This window comes from Gymnoscopelus microlampas (genome assembly GCF_963454915.1).
Source record: "Gymnoscopelus microlampas genome assembly, chromosome: 13".
Classification (NCBI taxonomy): Eukaryota; Metazoa; Chordata; class Actinopteri; order Myctophiformes; family Myctophidae; genus Gymnoscopelus; species Gymnoscopelus microlampas.
Genome location: NC_139950.1, coordinates 50,729,168 through 50,753,177, shown reverse-complemented (window position 1 = coordinate 50,753,177; position 24,010 = coordinate 50,729,168). Strand labels below are relative to the sequence as shown.

The 24,010-nt window shown below is 42.6% G+C and overlaps 1 protein-coding gene across 4 annotated transcripts in view; it reads left to right on the top strand.

Moving 5' to 3' along the window:
* tacc2 (transforming, acidic coiled-coil containing protein 2) overlaps positions 1–24,010 on the top strand; it is a 96,292-nt gene that overhangs the window by 35,206 nt on the left and 37,076 nt on the right. For all 4 annotated transcript variants that reach the window (XM_084076957.1, XM_084076956.1, XM_084076955.1 and 1 more), the window contains exon 8: positions 10,921–11,232. In XM_084076957.1, the coding sequence (XP_083933083.1) occupies positions 10,921–11,232 (312 nt within the window). The remainder of the gene's footprint in view (positions 1–10,920; positions 11,233–24,010) is intronic.

Here is a 24,010-nt window from a genome sequence, read left to right as displayed (position 1 = left end):
TGAAGCATGTATCAAGTGCTTGTTGGAGTCATGTGTGTGGAACAGAGGAAGAGAAAAAGAGACAGAAATGTGACTGTGACAGACGCGCGTGTGTGTGTGTGTGTGTGTGTGTGTGTGTGTGTGTGTGTGTGTGTGTGTGTGTGTGTGTGTGTGTGTGTGTGTGTGTGTGTGTGTGTGTGTGTGTGTGTATATGCGTGTGTGTGTGTGTGTGTGTGTGTGTGTGTGTGTCTCTTTCACCCCGCCCCTAGAGGCTGTCCCAAAGCTGTCAGTCTCGGCTCAGTCCGCGCCTCCGTTGAGCTGAAGCTGTGAAGCTTGTGGGGAGCGGTGGTGGTGGAATTCGGGGCAGGCACTCAGTCAGCCCTAGTCGCTGAAGTCATTCACGCCACAGCCCAGCCAGACTGAGAGGAACATACTGTAGTGGCAGGAGTTCAGAGAAACACTTGAGAGAGCATGTGCCGTTGTTGCGCGAGCCCGTACGAGACGAGAGTCAGTCAGAAAGAGAGAGAGAAAAGCAGAGAGGGAGAGACGGGAGGGACAGAGGGACTGCTATTTGAAGTGCCACGGAACAGCCAAACAGAGGGCATTTTTTCTTGTTCTAAAGTTGTGTGATGGAATTGTTCACGGCACAGTGTTTGGTGAGTTAATGGAAAGTTTCTTTCTCCCATACAGCATAGATTTCAGATTGTCTGTCTGTCTGCATGTCCTAATATGTGAGCCGGCGGCAGATGGCCGATGTAAGGTAACTAGTGCTAATTGCGTTGTGCCTTGTCTGACCTCAGCAGACGGCTAGGAGGGAGACGGAGATGAAGGGCAGGACTACTGGAGGAGTGAGAGAAGTTCTGAAATGACACATGGTGTGTTGGGGGGGCAAAAAGATCACAAGTCGCAGCATGCTTTGTTTTGACTTTCTCTCCACTCCCTGCTTCTGTGCTGTCTCTCTCTCTCTCTCTCTCTCTCTCTGTGTCTGTCTGTCTGTCTGTCTGTCTGTCTGTCTGTCTGTCTGTCTGTCTGTCTGTCTGTCTCTCTCTGTCTGTCTGTCTGTCTGTCTGTCTGTCTGTCTGTCTGTCTCTCTCTCTGACATTTGATGATGATGAAGAGAGTGTTGGTGTGGAATGTATTAGTAGTTGTCCAACAAGCGTGTTTGTAGGAACACTTGTTGTTGACATCAGACAGACTAGACTTGGGGCTTTCTGTCTGTTTGCGGTAACTAAGTTCTCCTTGCGTCCCTCAAACATCCTTCCTCCCACGCGACTCGCGTGTCAGACTCAAGTGGAGGTTGACGTTTGAATTAAACACTGGTGTTTCCTTGGCTGTGTTTTTCCTTCAATGCCAGCATAAGCTTTAAAACATGTATGTGTAGTTTACTGAAATGTGCCTTTAATCTGAACTAGAAAACCTGTAGAGTTGCAGCATAGTAGCAGGAATAGATTAGTCTAGCATTTCAGTTAAACGGTGAAACGTATGTATATAGAGGCATGTGAAACTCTGTTAATGTATCTATTTGTAACTTAAGCGATGTATTTCTCATCCATGTTTTTAGAAACGGATGACTTGGGATGTGAGGCAGTGTTGATTTCATCGACTAAAACTATGACGAAAAATGTACCTTTTTTCACTGACCAAAACTAAATAGAAACTAAGCTAGGAAGACTAAAACTAAGACTAAATATAATGACAATTTTGTCAACAAATAAAAACTAGACTAAAATGTTAGTGAGGGACTAGTGGAGAAGAGATCCAGTTGAACTAAAAGACAAGTCATTTTATGTTTGGTTGCGCTCAGGTGTTGCGCTGCGACACGTTGTGAGCTTGTAGATCTGCTATTTTCAGCATGCAACTACTGTAAGTGTAAAAATCTGCCATTAAGATGGCATCAAGGCACCACCAAAATACATTTTAGTCGACTAAATCAACTGTAGATTTAGTCGACTATAATCTTGTGATATTTAGTCGACTAAAACAAGACTAAAACTAAAACATTTCAGATGACTAAAATATGACTAAAACTAAATGGAATTTGATTCAAAAGACTATGACTAAAACTAAATCTGAATTGTCTGTCTAAATCGACACTGATGTGAGGTAAACCCACATTTTCCTGCAAATAGATCAGTCTTCATGGTAATTGTAGTTTCATATGTCTTTGTGTGGTTGAACGCGGTGGAGTACCTAATGACATGCCATTTGATTTAGCTTAACTTCTGTATACCAGGCAGACTTTAAGTACGGTTTCAGTGTTTTGGGGATTTTGTGCATGTATGTGTGAGTGTGTGTGTGTGTGTCTGAAATGTTCCTGTTGTTAGAGCAGTTTAAAAACCACAAGTCTCTTCAGCTGGTTTGTATTTACTCTTCTCTGTTTATCATTAAACACTTTATCTGGGTTTGCTGTCATCCCATCCCAGCTGGCTCCAGCAGATTAGCATGCGTAGTGTGTGTGTGTGTGTGTGTGTGTGTGTGTGTGTGTGTGTGTGTGTGTGTGTGTGTGTGTGTGTGTGTGTGTGTGTGTGTGTGTGTGTGTGTGTGTGTGTGTGTGTGTGTGTGTGTGTGTGTGTCTGTGTCTGTCTGTCTGTCCAAAATAGCAGCAATACAAAAACGTTCAACAACATAAAAACAAACATTAAAAGCAACAAGTTACAATGTACCATATCAAATAACACATAAAACAACATCTGACGCACTGTGTGTGTGTGTGTGTGTGTGTGTGTGTGTGTGTGTGTGTGTGTATGTGTGTGTGTGTGTGTGTGTGTGTGTGTGTGTGTGTGTGTGTGTGTGTGTGTGTGTGTGTGTGTGTGTGTGCGCGCGTGCATGTGAGACAGAGATCTGCATACACATGTCTTATTATTTCATGTGCTTGGTCTGCTGTGGAAATGTGTCATATGAAGAGTCTTCTTAAGCTCCTTCCTGCATCTTCATACAGCTAAATCCTTTTGGTCCTTCCCCAGCTAAGTGATAGATAGTTGATCTTCACCATTATGTAAGTAAATAGAACAAGAATGTCTACTTTTGATCAGTTTCACTGTTAGCTCTCTCTATACCTAACAGTACATAGAATGTAAAGGAATTCTATACCTAACAGTACATATAGAATGTAAAGGAATTCTGGACCAAATCATGTCTAACGATAAATAATGTTCTTGGATTGTGGTCCCAGAGATCAACATGTGGAGGTCTTTGACATTCAAAAGGTTGAGAATCACTGCATTATTCATCTCAGGGTGCCTTTGTGGCAGTGTTGAATTTGATAGCAATTTTGTTTTTCGTTTTTAGTCATAGTCTTTTGAATCAAATTCCTTTTAGTTTTAGTCATATTTTAGTCATCTGAAATGTTTTTGTCTAGTTTTAGTCGACTAAATATCATAAGATTATAGTCGACTCAATCTACAGTTGATTTAGTCGACTAAAAGGTATTTTGGCGTTGCCTTGATGGCGTCGTAATGGCTGATTTTACACTTGGTTGCATGCTGAAAATAGCCGATCTACAAGCTCACAACGCGTCGCAGCGCGACGCGCTGTGAGCTTGTAGATCTGCTATTTTCAGAGCGCAACACCTGAGCGCAAACAAACAAAATGACTTATCTTTTAGTTCTACTGGATCCCTAACATGCCTCACTAACATTTAGTCTAGTTTTTATTTGTTGACAAAATTGTCAATATATTTAGTCTTAGTTTTAGTCATCGTAGCTTAGTTTTTATTTCGTTTTTGTCAGCAAAAAACATTGAAACAGTGACACCATTTTTTTTTAATAGTTTTAGTTGAAGAAATCAACACAGCTTTGTGGCCTGCAGTATAACTGTATTCCATGACATCTTGTAGCTATAGTTGTCACTCTATTGCCTTTGGTTTCATTTTCTCTCTGTCGTACACGTTCCTCTCTTGGGGGAAGTCAGTGGTGATCCATATAGCAGTTGGCCCAGACGGTGTTGTGACGGGGACATTCTGAGACATCCTGCTTGTGCCAAGTTGTGCTGTTAACGCTGACACACATACTGTTAAAGGCTTTGCTCTCCTGTAAGGAATATATGGGTCATAGAAGAGCATTGTAGCAAAATAAGAACACATTTCTGCCTCACTGGCATTTATATAAAAGTGGCACTGTGCTGTCCTTTGTTTATAAACTTTAATTTAGGTTAGATGCTTGGATACGATATCTTCCTTGTCATTCTTCTGTGAATGTAGCAGCTGCAGCACTGTAAAGAGCTGAACCCTGTTTATTATGTATACAGTAAAACCCTCAGTGTTTTTTTTTATTATTACATTTTTATAATATTTCACATGGAATCAAGTATGCATTTCATGCAGTACAAAATCAACGCTGTGAAATCCTCACTGTTCATTTATACCATTTGTAACTCAGATAATGTAAAAAAAAAATGGAACCAAATGTACACTTAGGTCCGTTTGGTTCCATTTGTACACCCCCCAGTGGTAAATGATCACAGAGGGGTTTTGTAGCTCTAGCTACGCCCTTAAGAAAAGCATACTCAGACTCAGACCCCCATTAAATGTCATTAAGTTGTGCCTGCAGCCTGGAGAATAAGGTGGAATATAAGAGTATAATAGAGAGAGCTCCATTTTCAATTTCAAATGACCTGGAAGGGAGTAAGTAGTGCTGCAGGAGAGAGAGTCTGGGTGAGGAGGAGGAGAAGGGAGTAAGTAGTGCTGCAGGAGAGGGCAGGTACACACTGTAGGGGTTTATCTGATCGTTAAGCATTACACACTGCAGGAGTTTATTTCTTGAAATGGGCTGTCATATATCGTTGTGGTTTTCACCCTATAGATTGATCCCCGACCAGGGATTACACACGGTAGGATAGTTCACTAGGATGCTGTCCAGAGTCAGATCTGGTTGCTTATTTCTCTCGCAAAATCGGGCAACAACAAAAAAAAAAAGGTAGAGGTTCCCGACGCTAGACAGTGATAGACACGCTGCGCATGCACACACATATTACACACACACACACACACACACACACACTCACTCACTCACTCACTCACACACACACACACACACACACACACACACACACACACACACACACACACACACACACACACACACACACACACACACACACACACACACACACACACACACACTCACACTCACACTCACACTCACACTCACTCACACTCACACTCACACTCACACTCACACTCACACTCACACTCACTCACACTCACACTCACTCACACTCTCTCTCTCTCTCTCTCTCTCTCTCTCTCTCATTCATTCAGTTTTATAATGTTTAACTTAAAACAGGACTGGAGGGTAATATCGCGGGGGAGGGTCTGTTTGTTGTTGTTTGGTCAGGTCTGATCCTCTCCTAGCCACGGTGTAATGTGCTGTGATGTGCTCTCATTGGCTGTAGCGTGCATCTCCTCGCAGACTTATCTCAGACCCTTTCATACTGTATGATACTGATCTCCTGTCTGCGACATATCCCAATATCTAACCAGCTAGATATTTGAAAACTGCCGGGAAGCCATCGCAGTGCACGATGATCGTGGCCAGGTCCTCTCGCTGAGCCTTTCACACACAGCGAGCATTATCTCGCCGATCAAAGGCCGATCTGCGTCAGATCGGGAGGTTTTGTTGGCGAGCGCCAAAAAAGGTCCCCGACAGCATAATCGGATAAATATCCTACAGTGTGTAAGGATAAGGATAATTCCTTTTAACAGGTTGTTCATGAAAGTCCTTGCGGTCTTGTTTCCAATGAGAACCTGTGAGCAATTAGGGGTTAAGAGTCTTGCTCAGGGACACATTTCATTTCATCGACACATATGCTGGCCTGGCGTGGAATTGAACCTGGGGCAACCAGGGCCTCTGGCTCCCTAGGCGGGCTGACTAACCACTCAGCTATGGCCGCCCCATGTGTACCTGCCTTAAGTAGTGCTGCAGGAGAGAGCCTGGGTGAGGAGGAGGAGAAGGGAGTAAGTAGTGCTGCAGGAGAGAGTCTGTGTGAGGAGGAGGAGAAGGGAGTAAGTAGTGCTGCAGGAGAGAGTCTGTGTGAGGAGGAGGAGGAGAACAGGGCTGAGCTGAGGTTTGTGTCAGACCTGTCTGTTGTGTACGGTTTGCTTTTAACTCATTCAATCCGGGAAGGCATCTACAAATGTCTTCTAAATACTAACAGTTTTCTGAAAAACGTATGTTGCTATGTATATATATCAGTGGTTCTCAAACCTTTTTCAGACAAAATCTTATGTATTTGGCGGCGGACAACCATCTCAAAATATTTAGTTCCAGGGACCCCCCCAGAAGCAAAGATTTGAGTTACAAATGTTCGCTTTAAAAATGTATATATATATTCAAAGATTTGCACAAATGTACACAAAGAAATGTACACATTTTTTTTTGCAGATCTACAAGCTAATGAGCTTTATCTGCTATTTTTGAATAGCCAAAGTATACAATTACGGTTATAGCGTTCCCGGATTAAATGGGTTAAGGCTATTGTGAAGCCCTGCTCTTGCAGTGGAGTGCAGACTGCTGGGTATATTTTTAGAACCCTAACCAACAGGAGGCAGCTCTAGGCCCCAAGTGAACAACAGCTGCATGGTCGTCCAGCACCGTTCCCTTTCAGATCAGAGTCTATACAGCTCCCTGATAAGACAAGCCTGGACCTGGGCCAAAGACACTCCACCAGGCAGGTGGTTAGTGATGACAGAGCCAGGCGACCATGGGCCCTCAGACAGGCTTGTAACACCATATATATATAAAGGGCAGGTCCACTCAACCAAGGAGGGCATGAATGAAAGAGTGGAAATGTTCCACGCCATAGCATGCATGCGCCACATAGACGGTAGACGCACTACTGGGAGGAAAACTGGAGCCGGAAGTTCAATGGAATGCATTGAAGCCAGTAAGAACTATTTTTCAATGATTGCGACCTGTCAGTTGAGTTAATCCATTAAAACCCAGGAAAGCAGCGTTGGTGTCTGTGAAAAATCTTGAACATTTGTGCAAATCTACATATTTTTAAAGCAAACATTTTTGACTCAAATATTTGCTTCTAGGGGTCCCTGGAACAAAATATTTTGAGATGGGGGTCCGTTGCCAAATACATATAATGTTGGGGGTCCACTGATCACCACTTGCGCACAATTGTTATAGCAACATAAGTTTTTTTTTTTCCATTTATTTTTTATTGGATTTTTCAGAACATAAAAACAAAAATTCACAGAAAAGAAAAGACTAACACATTAACAACAAACAAACCGAACATACAAAACATACAATTACAAACATATAAGGGGAGGAAACTGTCTCTCTTCTACTTGGTCACTTATTGACTACTATGCATAGGCATAATCCATACACTTGGTCACATTTCAGAAAATAGAAAACAAAATGTCCATTAATGGGACAAATCCAACATACACTTTGTTCATTATGGTCAATCAAAGAAGATAAATAAAATTAAATTAACTGAATTCAAATAAAATCTGGTCTTAATGTAGAGACATACATAAGCCATTTAAACCAGTTGTCCACAAAGACTTCAGTCCGACCTCTAAAGCTGAATGTAATTCTCTCCATAACAAATATATTATAGATTAAATCAATCCACTCATTTATAGTTGGTATAACATTTGTAAGCCATTTTTTAGTTAAGGCCTTTTTTGCCGCTACTAGTAATACCCTTAACAAATATTGATCTTGCTTAATACAATGCAGATCTTCTAGGTCAGCAAGATACATGGTTTTAAAATCAAAATTAATTTCGATTCCTATAACAGCTTCCAGGACACTGTGGACACTTCTCCAAAATGGGACAACAGAAGAGCAACCCCAAAAAATATGAAAATGGTTCGCCATCGTCTCCCCACAAGATCTCCAACAATCAGATATTGAATATCTTCTTTTCTGCGCTGGAGTGCAAAAGAAACGAGTCACATTCTTCCAGCTGAATTCTCTCCATGTGGGGGAATTAGTCATTTTCCATTGGTGTTTGCATATCCTGTCCCATTCTTCCGTAGTTATTGTAAGGTTGCTCTCTGTTTCCCATCTTGCCTTAATATTCAGAGTGTTATCTCCTTTCAAATTTTGAAGGATCACATATATTTTTGATACTATCTTTTGATAAGTAGAGTCTTCATACGCATTTTGGAAAAGATCAATGATCTCTACTCCCAGTGTACCTTCTCTTCCTAATAGTTTCCTATTTATAAAGTCTCGAATTTGCATGTACCTGAAAAGGTCATGGTTCTGTAGATTAAACTTATCTTTCAGGTCCTGGAAGCTCATAACATTACCCTGCTTTAAAAGTGTACAATATGCAGAAAGGCCCTTCCCAATCCAACCTTTAAACCTCATGTCATATGTACTAGGCCTGAAGTCTGAGTCATGTGCAAACCATTTGAAAATTCCAATTTTATCCTTCAACTGATACCTCCTAATTATTTCCCTCCACACCCTCAATGAACCTGCTATCATCACATTTTTAGGATCTGACAGGTGCTTAATTAAGGATGGGTCTCCTACCAACATGTTAATAGGTAGACCCCTCCCCATCGAACCCTCCATGTCCTTCCATCTTGATCTATAACTCGGCTTACACCATCCAATCAGTGGTCGGATTTGAGCTGCTCTGTAGTAATCCCTCAAACATGGAAGGGCCAATCCCCCTTTTTCCTTTGGTAGTTGTAATGTTTTGAATCTCACTCTCGGTTTTTTCCCCGCCCAAATGAATCTAGAGATAACTTTATCCCACTCAGAGAAGTACTGCTCTGGTTTTCCAATAGGAACCGAAAGAAATAGATATAAAAGTCTTGGTAAAACATTCATTTTTACCGATTCTATGCGAGAGCTTATATTTAAATATGGAATTAAATCCCATCTATTGATATCGGCTAATATGTCCCTCCTGAGGGGGTCATAATTTAACTCTTCCAATTTGGATAAATCTTTTGGTAGTATAATGCCTAGATATTTCACAGATTGTTTATCCCACCCAATTTTGTACCTAGAGCGAAGGTATTGAGGGGGATTGTAATACATGCAGAGAGCCTGTGTTTTTTGTTCATTTAATTTGTACCCTGAGTATGACCCATATTCATCCAGCACAGACATCAATGCAGGCAAGGTCTCTATAGCAACATAAGTTTAATGGGTTAATCGGTTCAGGATTTAAAAAAAATATATCTATCTCACGTTTCTTTTTTTTATGTGAACACTATATAATGTCATTGAGGTATCTAAAGAGCACAGAGTTATGTCTCTGGATGGGCAGTTCACTATGAAATTTGCTCTGGCGTATTCTTCAGATTTCCAGGCTAGCCAGCTCATACTGCCTAGATATAACCTCAATTAAACTACATTGTGTGCATATTGAAAAAAACAAGAGATCAGAAAACCATGTGTGATATGTTTGTTTTATTTCATTTTCCTGAATCTATTATCTGACCTCAATCCATTGAATGATGATATTTATTCATACACTTGCCCACCCTGCTACAATCTGCCAGATGGAATTGCTGGACCAAGAAAGTGACATTTATGTTTTTTCCTTTTTTTCTCTGCCTCGCACTCATCCGGGAAGACACACTGTCTTGCTTGGACTCCAACAATAAAGCAACCATCCGCACAGTTAGTGATATAGCCTAATTGACAAGGCACCGTGAAGATTGGTAGTTGGGATTTATTATTTCAACCACTTTAAACCTGGCAACAATTTTCAGTAGCGAAAACAGCAGATATACAAGCTGACAGCCGAGCTTGTAGATTGGCTCGTATAACACCATCATACGACAAAGTATAATATAGGGCTTACAGTAAGTGGTTAAAGATTCACCAAAGCTGAGGGTGTTGTTCTTAAAGGGACACTACCATGACGATTTTCGGCACTCTATATATTTGTTGCCAACTCTCCATTTGCAGCTGTAACACTGTGCAGTGTGTGTCTCTGAAATGCTGCTGAATGTTGTGCTGAAAAGTTTACTACTGTGAGGTACTCACTGGGGTACAATCCATGAATGTGAAATGTACAACCCTTATGTCCTGGTTTTTAGCCGCTAATATTAGTGGCCGTGTCATTGCCCTTGTTCACTGTGTTTTTATCTTGAAATAGATGCTTTTGTAGAGGCACCAGCAGTCACTGACCATATGGACATGCCAGGTTGGTGCTTGCCTGTCGTGGAATTGTAGGAATACAGAGAAAGGCAGAAATAGACAGACCCGGGGAATTTTCTTTCAGTATGGGTTGTCATTATATTATTGTACTATTCACTAAGATAATATTGTTGACTCATAATCAACGATGGACTGAAATGTACTGTGTGTGTGTGTGTGTGTGTGTGTGTGTGTGTGTGTGTGTGTGTGTGTGTGTGTGTGTGTGTGTGTGTGTGTGTGTGTGTGTGTGTGTGTGTGTGTGTGTGTGTGTGTGTGTGTGTGTGTGTGTGTGTGTGTGTGTGTGTGTCTTTAAGAGCCTAGTGTTGAACAGTGTTTGTGTGGAGCAGATTTTCCTTCATGTTTCATTGGTACAGAGGAAAGAGGAAAGAGGAACATGTCCTCACAGGGATTCTGAGTCACCGGAGTTGGCCGTCTTATCCGTCTCTGATGCTTTTTACAGCAGTGGTTCTCAAACTTTTTCATGTCAAGGACCCTCAAAATGATATGTATTTGGACCCCCACTATTTTGTTCCTGGGGCCCCCAGAAGCAAAGATTTGAGTTACAAAAGTTCGCTATAAGAATATATATATATATATTCAAAGACGTCCACGATTTTTCTAAAATAGCAGATCTACAAGCTCATAGTGCGGCCGTGCTATGAGCTTGTGTCTGCTATTTTTTGGTACCTCTCCAAGGACCCCTGGGGGTCCCCGGACCCCACTTTGAAACCACTGCTCTACAGGTCCTAATGTTTGTCTGTCCGTCCGTCTGTCTGATGTGTTTGTGTTTATTTTGCTCCGTCCTCCACAGGTCCTCTCTAAGTGAACAGACAGGGAGAGGTGACTCCTCCTCTGACCCCTTAACCTCTGCTCCCTCCTCCTCCTCCGGACACCACTTCCCTCCTGCCCTTCCTCCACACCTCCTCCAGAACGACTTCCCCACTCCTCCTCCCACCCCTCCAGAGAAGCTCGCTGCCCCAGCTCCACCTGCTGCTGCTGCATCTCCCCCACCACCTCCTCCACCTCCTCCTCCACCCCCAGCCTCCCCACCACCACCTTCTGTTCTCCAGGAGCAGGAGGAGGATCCCTGGCCAGCCCCTCCTCCCTACCTGCCACCCATAAGGTATGCTCTTCACAGCACCTCTACTTTATTCTAGACCATGTGGTTCTCAACCTGTTCAGGCCGTGACCCCCCAAAATAATCATATTTGAACTGGGGACCCCCCCATTTTGTTTGACTTCGTTCCACAGATAAATATTGTGAAAATAGTGAGCTTGTAGATTGGCTATTTTCACAATTTTGGCCTCTTTCTTATATTATTTGACAATTTGGCCGATGTTTTATAGTAAAGTTTGCTGATTACTTATGATGCAGTATTTAGTCTTTTTCTTTTCTTGAGGTATTAAAAAGGTCTTAAAAGTTCTTTAATTGTCACTTCACCAAAATCATGTGGAGGGGCCGAGGGGGGTCCCAACCTACCAATTGAGAACCACTGCACTAGACCATGAGTCAGTCACAGCACACCGTACCTCTTAAGGTCTGCTTTTTTTACCTGGCTTGATTGATACTGTTTAATGTCTTATGATTGATGATATCTAATGGAGGGGGGTAGCTTGGTGGGTCTGTCTGGTAACCAGAAGGTCACCGGTCCCCCCCCCCCCCCCCCCCCCCCCCCAGTTACCAACTAGCATACATGTCCAAGTGTCCCTGAGCAAGACACTTAACCCCTAACTGCTCCACCCCAAGTACTCGTCATGGATATCTGAGCAGCCATCTCCTGGGTGAAACAGCATTAATAACTTAAGCCCTATTTTCAGATGTGACACATTGTCATCGGCTATTTTCACTGTTTTTGAGGTTTTGTGAAATGATCGCTTATAATGACTATAATGGCCCTAAATAGAAATGCCAGGTTCAAAGTGTTTGAAATGTATAAATTGTGGATTGTGTCATTCTGGCCGGAGGGTTTGTGGAATAGAAGTGAGTTTTTCTCTTCTTGTGTCCACCTTTTTGGTTGTTTTTTTACTTTGTTCATGAGTTCACTTCTTTCTTTAGTGTTAAGTTTAGCTGGTTGTTTGCTTGCAGTTAAAAAACAATCTAATGAATGCCTGATCTAAGTCATGTTATTTTCCTGTTTTCTACTCTTAGTTCTAACTGTTCCAGCCAGGACGTTAGATTTGGCCAGTGGTGGAAGAAGTACTCGGATATTTTACTTAAGTAAAAGTAGCAACACCACAATATAAAAATACTACAAATAAAAGGCCTGTGTTAAAAATGTTACTTGAGTAAAAGTACAAAAGTATTGGCATCAAAATATACCAAAAGTAAAAGTACTAAAATGAAAAATTTTAAATAGCCGATCTAAGAGTTAACAACGTGTCTATATTTTTACAATATAATGATTTATATCGGCAAAGTAACTAGTTACTAAAGTTTTGAAATAATTGTAGTGGAGTAAAAGTACAATATTTGCCTCTGAGATCATGAAATGTCGTGGAGTAGAAGTACAGTATAAGTGTTGAACATTGGTAAAACACCTCAACATTTTAGTACAGTACTTGAGTAAATGTACTGAGTTACTTTCCACCACTGCATTTGGCTTGTGTTGACAGTAGCAGCTTTAGCTGCTTGATGAAGAGTAGCTCTGGTCGTCTCCTTTGAACCCTGGCCAGGCGTAGATGACAGCTTTTAAATCTTCATCTCAAGTCGGGCCAGAGATGATGAAGCAACCCTGAACCCTTAGGAGAGAAGGAGGGCTTGTTATGACTTGTTTTGTTGAACTACTGGTATATAAACCTCAAAGCTTCAAACCGCTGTCTCATTCTAACTTAAATCATTATGAAACGCATACCACTACATTACATAACTTTATTAACCACTTGCGGTAACCCTCATTTTATGCTTTCAAAACTGTTAGCCGATTTACAAGCTCACACGTGTGACGTGTTCTGATCTTGTAGATCGGTTGTCATTGTTTTTTGAAAGTTATTGACTTTAACTTTACTTTTATGATGGACACCAACAGGGCTCCAATCAGGTTGAAACCTTGTGCAATTTGTCATAGACCAGGGGTCTTCAACGTTTTCAGGCTAAGGACCCCCTAGCTGGAAGAGAGATGAAGCAGGGACCCCCTCTATATTGTATAAAATTGTGTTTCAGATTGAAAAAAATGTTTTACTTGGTCTGCTCTTTTTTCTCCTCTAAACCAAACCTCTTTGCCAAAAATAGCCGATCTACAAGCTCACAACGCCTCGCGCTGCGAGGCGTTGTGAGCTTGTAGATCGGCTATTTTTTGGCTAAAGTTCTCCTCAGAATAGGGGTGCTCGGTTTCAAGTGGTTAATGTAAAACATAAAAAAATCCTATCACACAAAGATTTGGCGGACCCCCTATAGTAGCTCTGAGGACCCCCTAGGGGTCCCAGACCCCCTGTTGAAGACCCCTGTCATAGACAACTGATGTCATGGGCTGATCCGCTTTAGGGTGGCTGTGGCTCAGGGGTAGAGTGGCAGGTAGAGCGGCCGGACGGGAACCGCGAGGTTCCCAGTTCGATCCCGGGCTCCCCCAGAGTTACTGTCGAAGTGTCCTTGGGCAAGACACTGAACCCTTTACCGGCCGGAGCTTTGCCACCAAAGGTGTGTGAATGTGGGAAAAGTGAGGACGCTGGCGTCGACTGTTCGCTGCTTCACCCCCCCCCCCCCCCCCCCCCCCCGTATGAATGAATGAACCATTGTAAAGCGCTTTGAGCACTTGGAAAAGCGCTATAAAATGTGATTCATTATCATTATTATTATCACATGAAGTCCGAGATCCACATTGTAAGCGACATGATTTCGATATCTTTGTTCTGAGCCACAGATACTGTATGGAGAATTAATTAATTAATCCACAGAAATCCACAGCATTTATTGGTCCATGTTGCCTCAGCAACCCTCCTTGCTCCTTGCTTTTTTAATTACTTTTTAAATTGCCAAATACCGCCTCCCAGGAAATATGATTTATTGATGGACAATCATGGTGGTTTTGGGAGCTGAATCCTAATGTGTATAATATTGCCTCACAGCGCACATGCAGTGGAGCACTTATCCACAATCTCATCTTCTTTTTGACCATTTGAACATTGCATGGCAGATTTACTGCCATTAAAACTGTGTTCCACCCTAGAACACAGTCATGTTCATTCACAACACTGATGTTGTTGAGTGCATTTTAAACTGGTGTTCATTACTTTATTATTACCAGATGCTTTCTAATTTGATAACTATAAATGGCCACATTTATATTACACTAAAAGACCAAAAGAAAGTCATACAAGAGAATGACTCAGACACTTTTCACTATTACAGCCTCTTTGTGAAATACCATTTCCAACCAGCAGAGGGGGCATAATCCTGTGTGTGTGTGTGTGTGTGTGTGTGTGTGTGTGTGTGTGTGTGTGTGTGTGTGTGTGTGTGTGTGTGTGTGTGTGTGTGTGTGTGTGTGTGTGTGTGTGTGTGTGTGTGTGTGTGTGTGTGTGTGTGTGTGTGTGTGTGTGTGTGTGTGTGTGCTGCTGTCTGAATGCTGTATTTATAGTTATATATTGCAGTTTTATATTATATGTCAGTTCTAAAATGGAGAAAGACCTTGTTAAATGTTCTTTTTAAATGATACATTACATGTCTACAGTATGTACAGTAGGTAGACGTTGGTAAAGACGGTTATTAGTCCAGGGGGGGAGGATGGTCTTTGTGAATTCTGGGTCAGGGTGTGTCTTCTAGACTCTTGTAGACACACCCTGTCTACAGTAGGTGGTGACCTTGTGTCACTCTAGACTCCAGAGTGACACAGGTCACCACCTAGACAGGACCAACAGGTGTGGCCTTTAATTGAAGAATAATTCCTTTTTAACACATTCCTCTCATCACAATTCTCTTGCTCATTTTGTGCGTTTGATGAATGAATGAAGACATGCAATGCCAGTCCTGAAAACATTATTTCATATATTTATTAATTCTGTTTGTTTGTTATTTGTTAGGGAAAACGCTCCAAAAATATATATTTCTGTCTTTATAGTTGTGTAAAAAAACAAGATAGTTTTGGACAGGACACAATTCACTGCCTTGTAAGATACTAAAAGACTAAATATTTTAGTGCATATTTTCTTCTTGGGTAAAGTAGCCGTGGGAGCCAGGTCACAGGAACTTAACCCCCAATCCAACCCTTGACACTGAATGCCTAGCAGGATGGCATCGGGTACCATTTCTTAAAGTCTTTGGTATGACCTGGCCGGAGATAGATTTTCAAGAACCCCCAAATTGATAGGTATCAGGCTGAGGACCCCCATTTGAAAATATTTTTGTACCAGTCAGGGAACCCCATAATAGAAGAATTTTCTTAGCTTGGATTTTAGTACAGAATTCTACAGAGTGGAGAGGTAAGAGTGGAGAGTGAAGCCTATGATGTGAACGGTCATTCTTATGCATTCTCGCATTGGCCTAACTTCTAGTCTAGTCGGTTAACTAATGGTGGAAAACTGTTCCTCGTTTTGCTGGGGACGACCTGAAACCCCCCTCACTCCAGGACCGCTGTCGGTCCCCGGACCCCACTTTGAGAAGCACTGTTCAACACAGTAAAAGTGTTTGGGTCCATTGTGACATTGAGAGTCAAACCAACAGGATGTTGCTGTGTAAACACTGTGTGAACAGTCAGTGTTTATGGGTCGTTGTACTGAAGCTGCTTCTCTGTGCATGCAGTAGCCCTCTTTCCCTGCCTGGCGACAGACCTGTGTGTAGAACACAATCACCTACTAGCATCATGTTATGGTTTTCTAAACCAGTGGTTCTCAAACCTTTTCGTGTCAAGGACCCCCAAAATGATATGTATTTGGCCGCGGACCCGCACCTCAAAATATGTTGTGCCAGGGACCCCCCAGAAGCAAAGATTTGAGTTGCAAATGTTCGCTTTGAAAAATATATATTCAAAGGTTTGCAAAAATGTACGATTATAAATAAAAATAGCAGATCTACAAGCTCGTAGCACGTCCCTGGACCCCACTTTGAGAACCAATGTTCTAAACCCTGGGTTCTCCAAAGCACTTTTTTTAATCATCTTCTCCAGTTCATAGCAGCTTTGTTGTTTGTGAAACCCCTATTTCTTGATTCCAAAACAGTGTAATAATAACCATGCAAAAGTTTATGTTTGCATTGACTTGTTTTGACAGAAATTGGGCATTCAATCCTAACATCATTACTTATGTTTTAAAACCACCACACTCGTCTTAAACCTAACTACCCTGAAACATATACTCCATTTAATAACATCTTTTGCTTTTGCTACATATGGTTAGCCCTCGAAATATGTGGTTCTTTTTCGTCTGGTGTCCCAGAAAACCATAAAGTGTGCTTGGCCAAGCCTGTCTTGTTAAAACTATAAAACTATAGGCTAATGCATTCAGATATTCTTCGCAGGCTCCAAGTGCATGGACCATGGCAGCGACCTAGATTTCCTCCAGAGGAGGGTTATGAATCTTTCAGACAAACCTGCCATGGTTATATCATCCGGTTGCCCAAGTTGCTTGAATTTTTCATCTCTCCAGCTGATGTAGCAGGCCCATAGTCTTTCCTCTAGTACTGCCAGTACGACAGAGAGGGAGTTTGCCATTCATTTAACCCAATAAGACCGGGAACGCATCTGTGTCATTTTAAGATTTCTTTGGCTATTCAAAACTAGCAGATCTAGCAGAAACTAGCAGATCTACAAGTTCACAGAGTGCACAGAGAATAGCAGATTGTAGATCTGCTATTTTTGAAAAATCTTGGAAATGTGTGCAAATCTTTAAATATGTATATTTTTAAAGCGAACATTTGTAACTCAAATCTTTGCTTCTGGGGGGGGGGGGGTCCCTGGAACAAAACATTTCTAGATGGGGGTCCACGGCCAAATACATATCCTATGTTGCTATATCTACAAGCTCATATATATATGAAACGTATTATATATGCTATATATACAAGCTCATAGTGCTATGAGCTTGTATATATGGTATATATGGTATTTTTTTAATAGCCAAAGTAATCTAAAAATGACACGGATGCGTTCCCAGTCTTAATGGGTTAACGTGAATCATTTCAGCCCCTGTTAATTTGTAGGAAAGAAGAGGACATAACACTATATATACTGTACATATGCTCCACTTTGCTGGGTAGTACATACACTATGTTTGACTGTTACAAGGAACCGTTTTGCAGTGTAAATCAATATTTTTGCCCCAGTGAGGGTCTCTTGTTGTGATTGGTGGAGTGGGCAGCCAGTACAATCTCCCCAGGGCTATGAAACATTGACTGTTCCAGAGGCTCATCTGGGACTGCAGTTGCGTCAGTGAACACATGTTTATGGACTTCAAGTTTACAGAACCTCAGTGTTAATGTATCCATTCCAGTGCTGATTTGACAGCAAATTTTGATTTAGTTTTAGTCATAGTCTTTTTTATAGAATTCCATTTAGTTTTAGTCATCTGAACTGTTTTACTGTTTGTCTAGTTTTAGTCGACTAAATATCATCAGAGTATAGTCGTCTAAATCTACAGTTGATTTAGTCCACTAAAATGTATTTTGGCGCTGCCTTGATGGCGTCGCAATGCCTGATTTTACCCTTGGTTGCATGCTGAAAATAGTCGATCTACAAGCCCGCAGCGCGACGCGTTGTGGGCTTGTAGATCTGCTATTTCAGAACGCAACACCCGAGCGCAAACGAGCATAAAATGACTTGTCTTTTAGTTCTACTGGATCTCTTCTCCACTAGATCCCTCACTAACATTTTAGCATAGTTTTTATTTGTTGACGAAATTGTCAATATATCTAGTCTTAGTTTTAGTCATCATAGCTTAGTTTTTATTTAGTTTTTAGTATGTTTTGGTCAGTGAAAAAAGGTAGTTTATCGAACAAAATCAAAACTGATCTATTCACAACTCCGAGAGGGTACAAAATGAACCAAATGGACCCATGATGTGGGCATTTGTAAATGAACACGGGGGATTTTACGGTGTATAGGCCCCACAGCAAGTGTGTGAGGTGACGAGCACCGCTAGGGCAAGGCTGCTATTGTGCAGAGAGCCCTCGTTCCCTCACTTTCCCAGGAGTGTACAATGGATTTATGTTACTCATATTTCAGACGCCCCATCCCATCTCGATCTGGTTTCCCCACTCGCTGCTTTATACGCGATCAATGGGATTTGGTTGAACCTGTTCCAGCCTCCGTTGCAGTATTTCTGTCCTACGGCCATCTAAACACAACACTTTGTTCTGCCTCTTTTCACACACAGCCTAAAACGCATCTCGTAAAATGCAAGGGATTGGCAAACATTACAGAGGCAGACAGACAGTGATTAAGCCTCTTCTTCCTGTCTTTGATGTATTCGGAGGTTTGGCGCGAGTGCCAGTAAATTAGATCACCGATTGGAGCTCTCGCTCTCCCCTGAGAGAGAGAGCAGAGGCAGCATTCATTTAGACATGACTGTGAGAGAGGCCAATATAATGCATTAGCTCTATGACCTTGTGTCTTTTTGATTCTTTAAAAGGGAAACACGTAGGTACTGTAACAATCAGAAACTTTATTACTGTAGGTAATAAAGTTGTTGTGGATAAAATAAAGTGCAGATAAATGTTATGCCGTTCACTGTTTGCCTATTACGTAAGTTATAAACGCGTCCAAAACCCAGTGTAGGAATTTGTCAATGTTTTATCAGTTTTTTGTTGTTTTGTCTTTCGACTTGTAGGACTGGAAAGATTTAACCAATGATTTGATCGTGTTCTCTGTTATGAAACAAGAGTTAAAGCTGCAATTCGAACAATTATTTTAACGAATAAAACATTATTTTAACCAATCTGTATATTACAATAAAACTATTACACCTGCAGTAGTTGGAGGAGGTCTCCTTACTCTCCCATTGAAGCATTTACACCCTGGTGTCGGGTAGGACACCTGCTGGTTGGCAAGTAGTACCGCCTAAAGCTCACAAGTGCAACATCTCTCCTAGCCAAGCAGGGATTCCCTGTTGGCAAAGTGGTAGAAGTTTGTACTTCGGTTCAACTCCCATGGGCAGGACTCGGAACTTGGTGGATAGCAGCTTTAAGTCTATTTTATTGGCACAGAGCTGGTGGTCGTAGCTGGTGGGGGGCTTAGAACATAAAGCCTGATTTATACTATGTTGCACATATGCACCTAAAAGATCTACCAGCTCACAGCAACGCGCGCCTTGAGCTTGTAGATCAGCTATCTTCGTTTGCGTGACACGTCACAAACGACGCACAACCACGTTTAACTCAGGCTTAATGGGTCAGGGGGTTGAATAACACACACACATGCATACTTTCTCAGGGTCTATTGTTTACCTCATGCAGCACTCTGGTTGGCCCACGCTGCTGCCTGGAAGCTTCCATTGTGTGAAAAGGAGGCGCGCACACACACACACACACACACACACACACACACACACACACACACACACACACACACACACTGACATGTTCAATATGCAGCTCAGTGGGCTGCTAACTAAAAGAGGGGCTTCCTGACAGGAGAGAGAGAGGTATGGTTTACGCTCAGGGTTTAGGAGTGTGTGTGTGTGTGTGTGTGTGTGTGTGTGTGTGTGTGTGTGTGTGTGTGTGTGTGTGTGTGTGTGTGTGTGTGTGTGTGTGTGTGTGTGTGTGTGTGTGTGTGTGTGTGTGTGTGTGTTTTGAGGGGGAGGGCTGTCAATCAGTGTGTATTGGGGGGGGGGGGGGTCTGTTATTGTCCAGCACCCCCTGCATAGATAGTCACATGGTTGCAGTCAGACGCAAGAAAAAAGCTGCTTGTCTTTTTAAAGGCGCTGGAGGCGGGTGTTTGGGGGGAGGAGGGAGGGAGAGAGAGAGCGGAGGAGAGAGTGGGGGGAGGAGGCAGACGGAGCAGCAACACGGCTCAGCGGCATCAGCGACCAAACAGAAGGAATCCTACTCACACACACACACACACACACACACACACACACACACATGCAAAATAGAAAGAGATCAGGGATTATCATTGGATCTGTTGTGGATTACTTTATGTTTTTCTGTCTGAGAGCGATTCCTCCTCCTGGCTTTTTTTTCATGTTTTAGTATTTCTGTGTTGTTTTGGTTTTGTGCGTCGTTCCGTCTTACCGCCGTCAGATGAGGGAACAGAGCGACGGCGCGCGGCCGTAACCACAGAGATCGGGGGGGGGGGGAGAAGAGGACACCAAATCATCCTCTTCTCCTTCGCTCCTGATGACATAAAGACTCTCTCTCTCCTCCACCACCACCGCACTGCAGCACCGGCCGGTCCGCTCACTGACTCGCGCTGACCGCGGAGCTCGTTCTGTCGCGCTCTCTCTCTCTCTCCGGCTCGGAGGACCACGGGGAAGAGGAGAAGGAGTTTGTGGAGCGGAAGGGGGGGGGTGGCAGGTGGATGTGGAGGAGGAGGAGGGCAGGAAGGAGGGAGGTAGGGAGGGAGAGGGGGGCAGAACTAGTTGAGGATGGGAGCCAACGAGTCCATGGAACCCGGACAGACCCCCTGTCTCTCCCCCGGACACATGTGAGTTCATGACTGTTAACCTGTCTGTCTGCTGTCCTGTCTGTCTGCCCAGTCTGTCTGTCTGCTGCCCAGTCTGTCTGTCTGCATGCATGAATGAGATCAGGGATGTGTTGCAGGACCATGTGTACACAGTGCTTCTCAAAGTAGGGATCTGGGGACCACCAGGGACCACCTTGAGGGGGTTCCAAGGGTCCCCAACAAAAGGCTAAAGAGAGAAAATGTATAAGAATGACTATTCAGATCATAGGTTTCCCTCTATCCACTGTTATCTCCCTATACCTACTGTACAGACAGTAGAATGATGTACTAAATCTAATCTAACGACAACAAAACATCTTCTCATGGGGTCCCTGGCAAACACTCTTTTCAGATGAGGGGTCCACGGCCTAATGTATATCACTTTTGGAGTCTGTTACATGAAAACGTCTTAGAGCCACTAAATGATAATGTGTAATAATAAGTGAATCAGAGAAGAAGTGAACTCCCCCCAAAAATGATATTCTTGTGAGTTTGAGATTGTGGAAGACTGCTGGTCTAGAGCAGTGGTTCTCAACCTTTTTCAGGCCGCGACCTGCCAAAATAATCATATTTGAACTGGGGACCCCCCCCCCCCCCCCCCCCCAGATAAATATTGTGAAAATAGCCGATCTACAAGCTCACAACGCCTCGCAACGCGAGGCGTTGTGAGCTTGTAGATCGGCTATTTTCAAATGTTTTGCCTCTTTCTTATATTATTTTGACAATGTGGCCAGTGTTTGACCAGTTTTTATAGTAAAGTGGTCATTTTCTTTTCGGTATTAAAAAGGTCTTAAAATTCCTTAAATTGTCTCTTCTCTGTCATCTGGGGACCCCCCCCCCCGCCCCCCCAAAATCATGTGGGGACCCACCTGGGTGTCCCGACCCACAGGTTGAGAACCAATGGTCTAGAGAGAGTAGCGCTCCCATTCATCCTAGCTAGTAGCTATACCTTTGTTGTTGTCATAGTGATTGTTTATGCACGTTTCTCCATCAGCTGATTGTTATTCACACACATGCTGGGTCAGTGGTCACTGGTCACAGACCTCTAACAGCACAATAACACCAAAGGGTCATCGTTAGTAAAAAACCTTTTCTTAGGGTTTCATTCATAACCGTGGCGCGGGTGCAGAAACAAACCAAAAACGCCATCTCTGTTGTTGTTGTTTTTCCTTTGTGCTGTAAATGAGGATTAGGGGATTTTAGGCGCGTGTGAAGAAACACATAGCTTGTCATGCCGGAAATATCCGATCTACATGCTCGCAACGTGTCGCGATGCGACTAGTTTTGAGCTTGTAGATCGGGTTATTTTTAGCGCGCGACTGCGGCGTCCGATGGAATTATAAATCAGGCTAATGCATCGACGTTAGCCGAGTATGCAGAGGGAGCTGAGCAGCACACTGTGTGTGTGTGTGTGTGTGTGTGTGTGTGTGTGTGTGTGTGTGGGGGGGGGCACAATAATAGGCTACTAGCTAGTGGTGGAAAGTAACTAAGTACATTTACTCAAGTACTGTACTCAAGCCCTGTATTTTACTTGAGTATTTCCAATTTCCAATACGTTTACTTCTACTCCACTTCATCTCGGATCCGAATATTATACTTTTACTCCACTACAATTATTTGAAAGCTTTAGTCACTAGTTACTTTGTAGATTTTTATTATTATTACAAAACATACATGAACCACTTCAGACATATATACATTTCGGCCATTTGAAAATAGCCGATCTACAAGCTCACAATGCGTCGCATCGCGACGCATTGTGAGCTTGTAGATCTGCTATTTTCAAAAGATTTTTTATACATTTGAAAACTTGAAATGGCACATTCTGCATAATGAGCACCTTCTACTTTTGGTACTTTAAGTACATTTTGATGCCAATACTTTTGTACTTTTACTCAAGCAGATTTTTGAATTCCTGACTCTTACTTGTAATAGAGTATTTCTATATATAATTATTGATACTTTTACTTAAGTAAAAACATTTAGTACTTTTTCCACCACTACTAGTGCTTCAGGTGCTGAGGCAGAGAGTGAGGCGTTAGGCAGGTTGTCTATGGGAGGAGGAGGAGGTGTTTGGCTGTGAGAAGGAGGACTTGATAGGCAGGTTGTCTCTGGGAGGAGGAGGAGGTGTTTGGCTGTGAGAAGGAGGACCGATAGGCAGATTGTCTCTGGGAGGAGGAGGTGATGTTTGGCTGTGAGAAGGAGGACTTGATAGGCAGGTTGTCTCTGGGAGGAGGAGGTGATGTTTGGCTGTGAGAAGGAGGACACGACTGTCCCGCTGGAAGCAGCCAGGAGGAGCTGCTGATTGTGCTGAAATAGAACACGGCCGTACAGGGGAAAGAAGAAGATAACTCACAGAGAGAGAGAGAGAGGAGAGTGTTCTACTTTGCTGCATTTTATTTATATCTCTCAGACACGCACTAACTCACAGGGGGACGAGGACCTGGGGATTTACACATGAGGGGGTGGAGATGAACGGAGGTGTGACGTGTGGTAGTGTGTGTGTGTGTGTGTGTGTGTGTGTGTGTGTGTGTGTGTGTGTGTGTGTGTGTGTGAGTGAGTGAGTAGTGGTGATGTTGGTGTAGTACACCCTGCAGGCTTTACGTGATGTAAACATTCACATGAACGCATCAACAGCAGCCGTTGCCTCTTAGTAATACGAGGGTCGTTCTCACGGGAACTTGGTTTTCAAACAGTAAACATTGAAAACGTTTTTTAAAATACTTGAATTGTGAAACACTGACAATGTAACACCTTTTGAATATTCTAATAACTCATTCTAAATGTCATCACTGTAACGTCTGAAAATATCAATTAATGCATGTTCACATTTCAGCAGAAAATGCAGTAAAATAGAAAAGTCATGAATTCCTACGTCTGTTGAAATGACTCCTTGTGCAAGGTGGAGAACACTATTATATTTGTTATATTACTAAATGACATTTTATAGTTAAAATGATGCATGAGAATGACCAGGCAGGGTGGGTTGTCACTTTAACATAGAGGCACACCTAAACGCTCTCAACTAATGCACGTGTTTTCTCAGCTGTTATTAATATGCCTTTCTAGAGTATTCATACTCCTGCACTTATGGAAGGTTAAGAGCTCTTATGTAATGCAAGCACACCTGAAAGCTTATTGTAGAGTCCTACTCATGAGGTTTGAGAGTTTTTTTTATTTTATGTTTTAGATAAAATGAGCACTACTTGCTCTTAAATGCCTACAATGTAGGCCTTTAGCAGACTCTTATCCAGAGTGACGTAGAAGTGTGAAATCAGTCAACAAACAACAGGGTAAATAGTCACATAAAGTAGA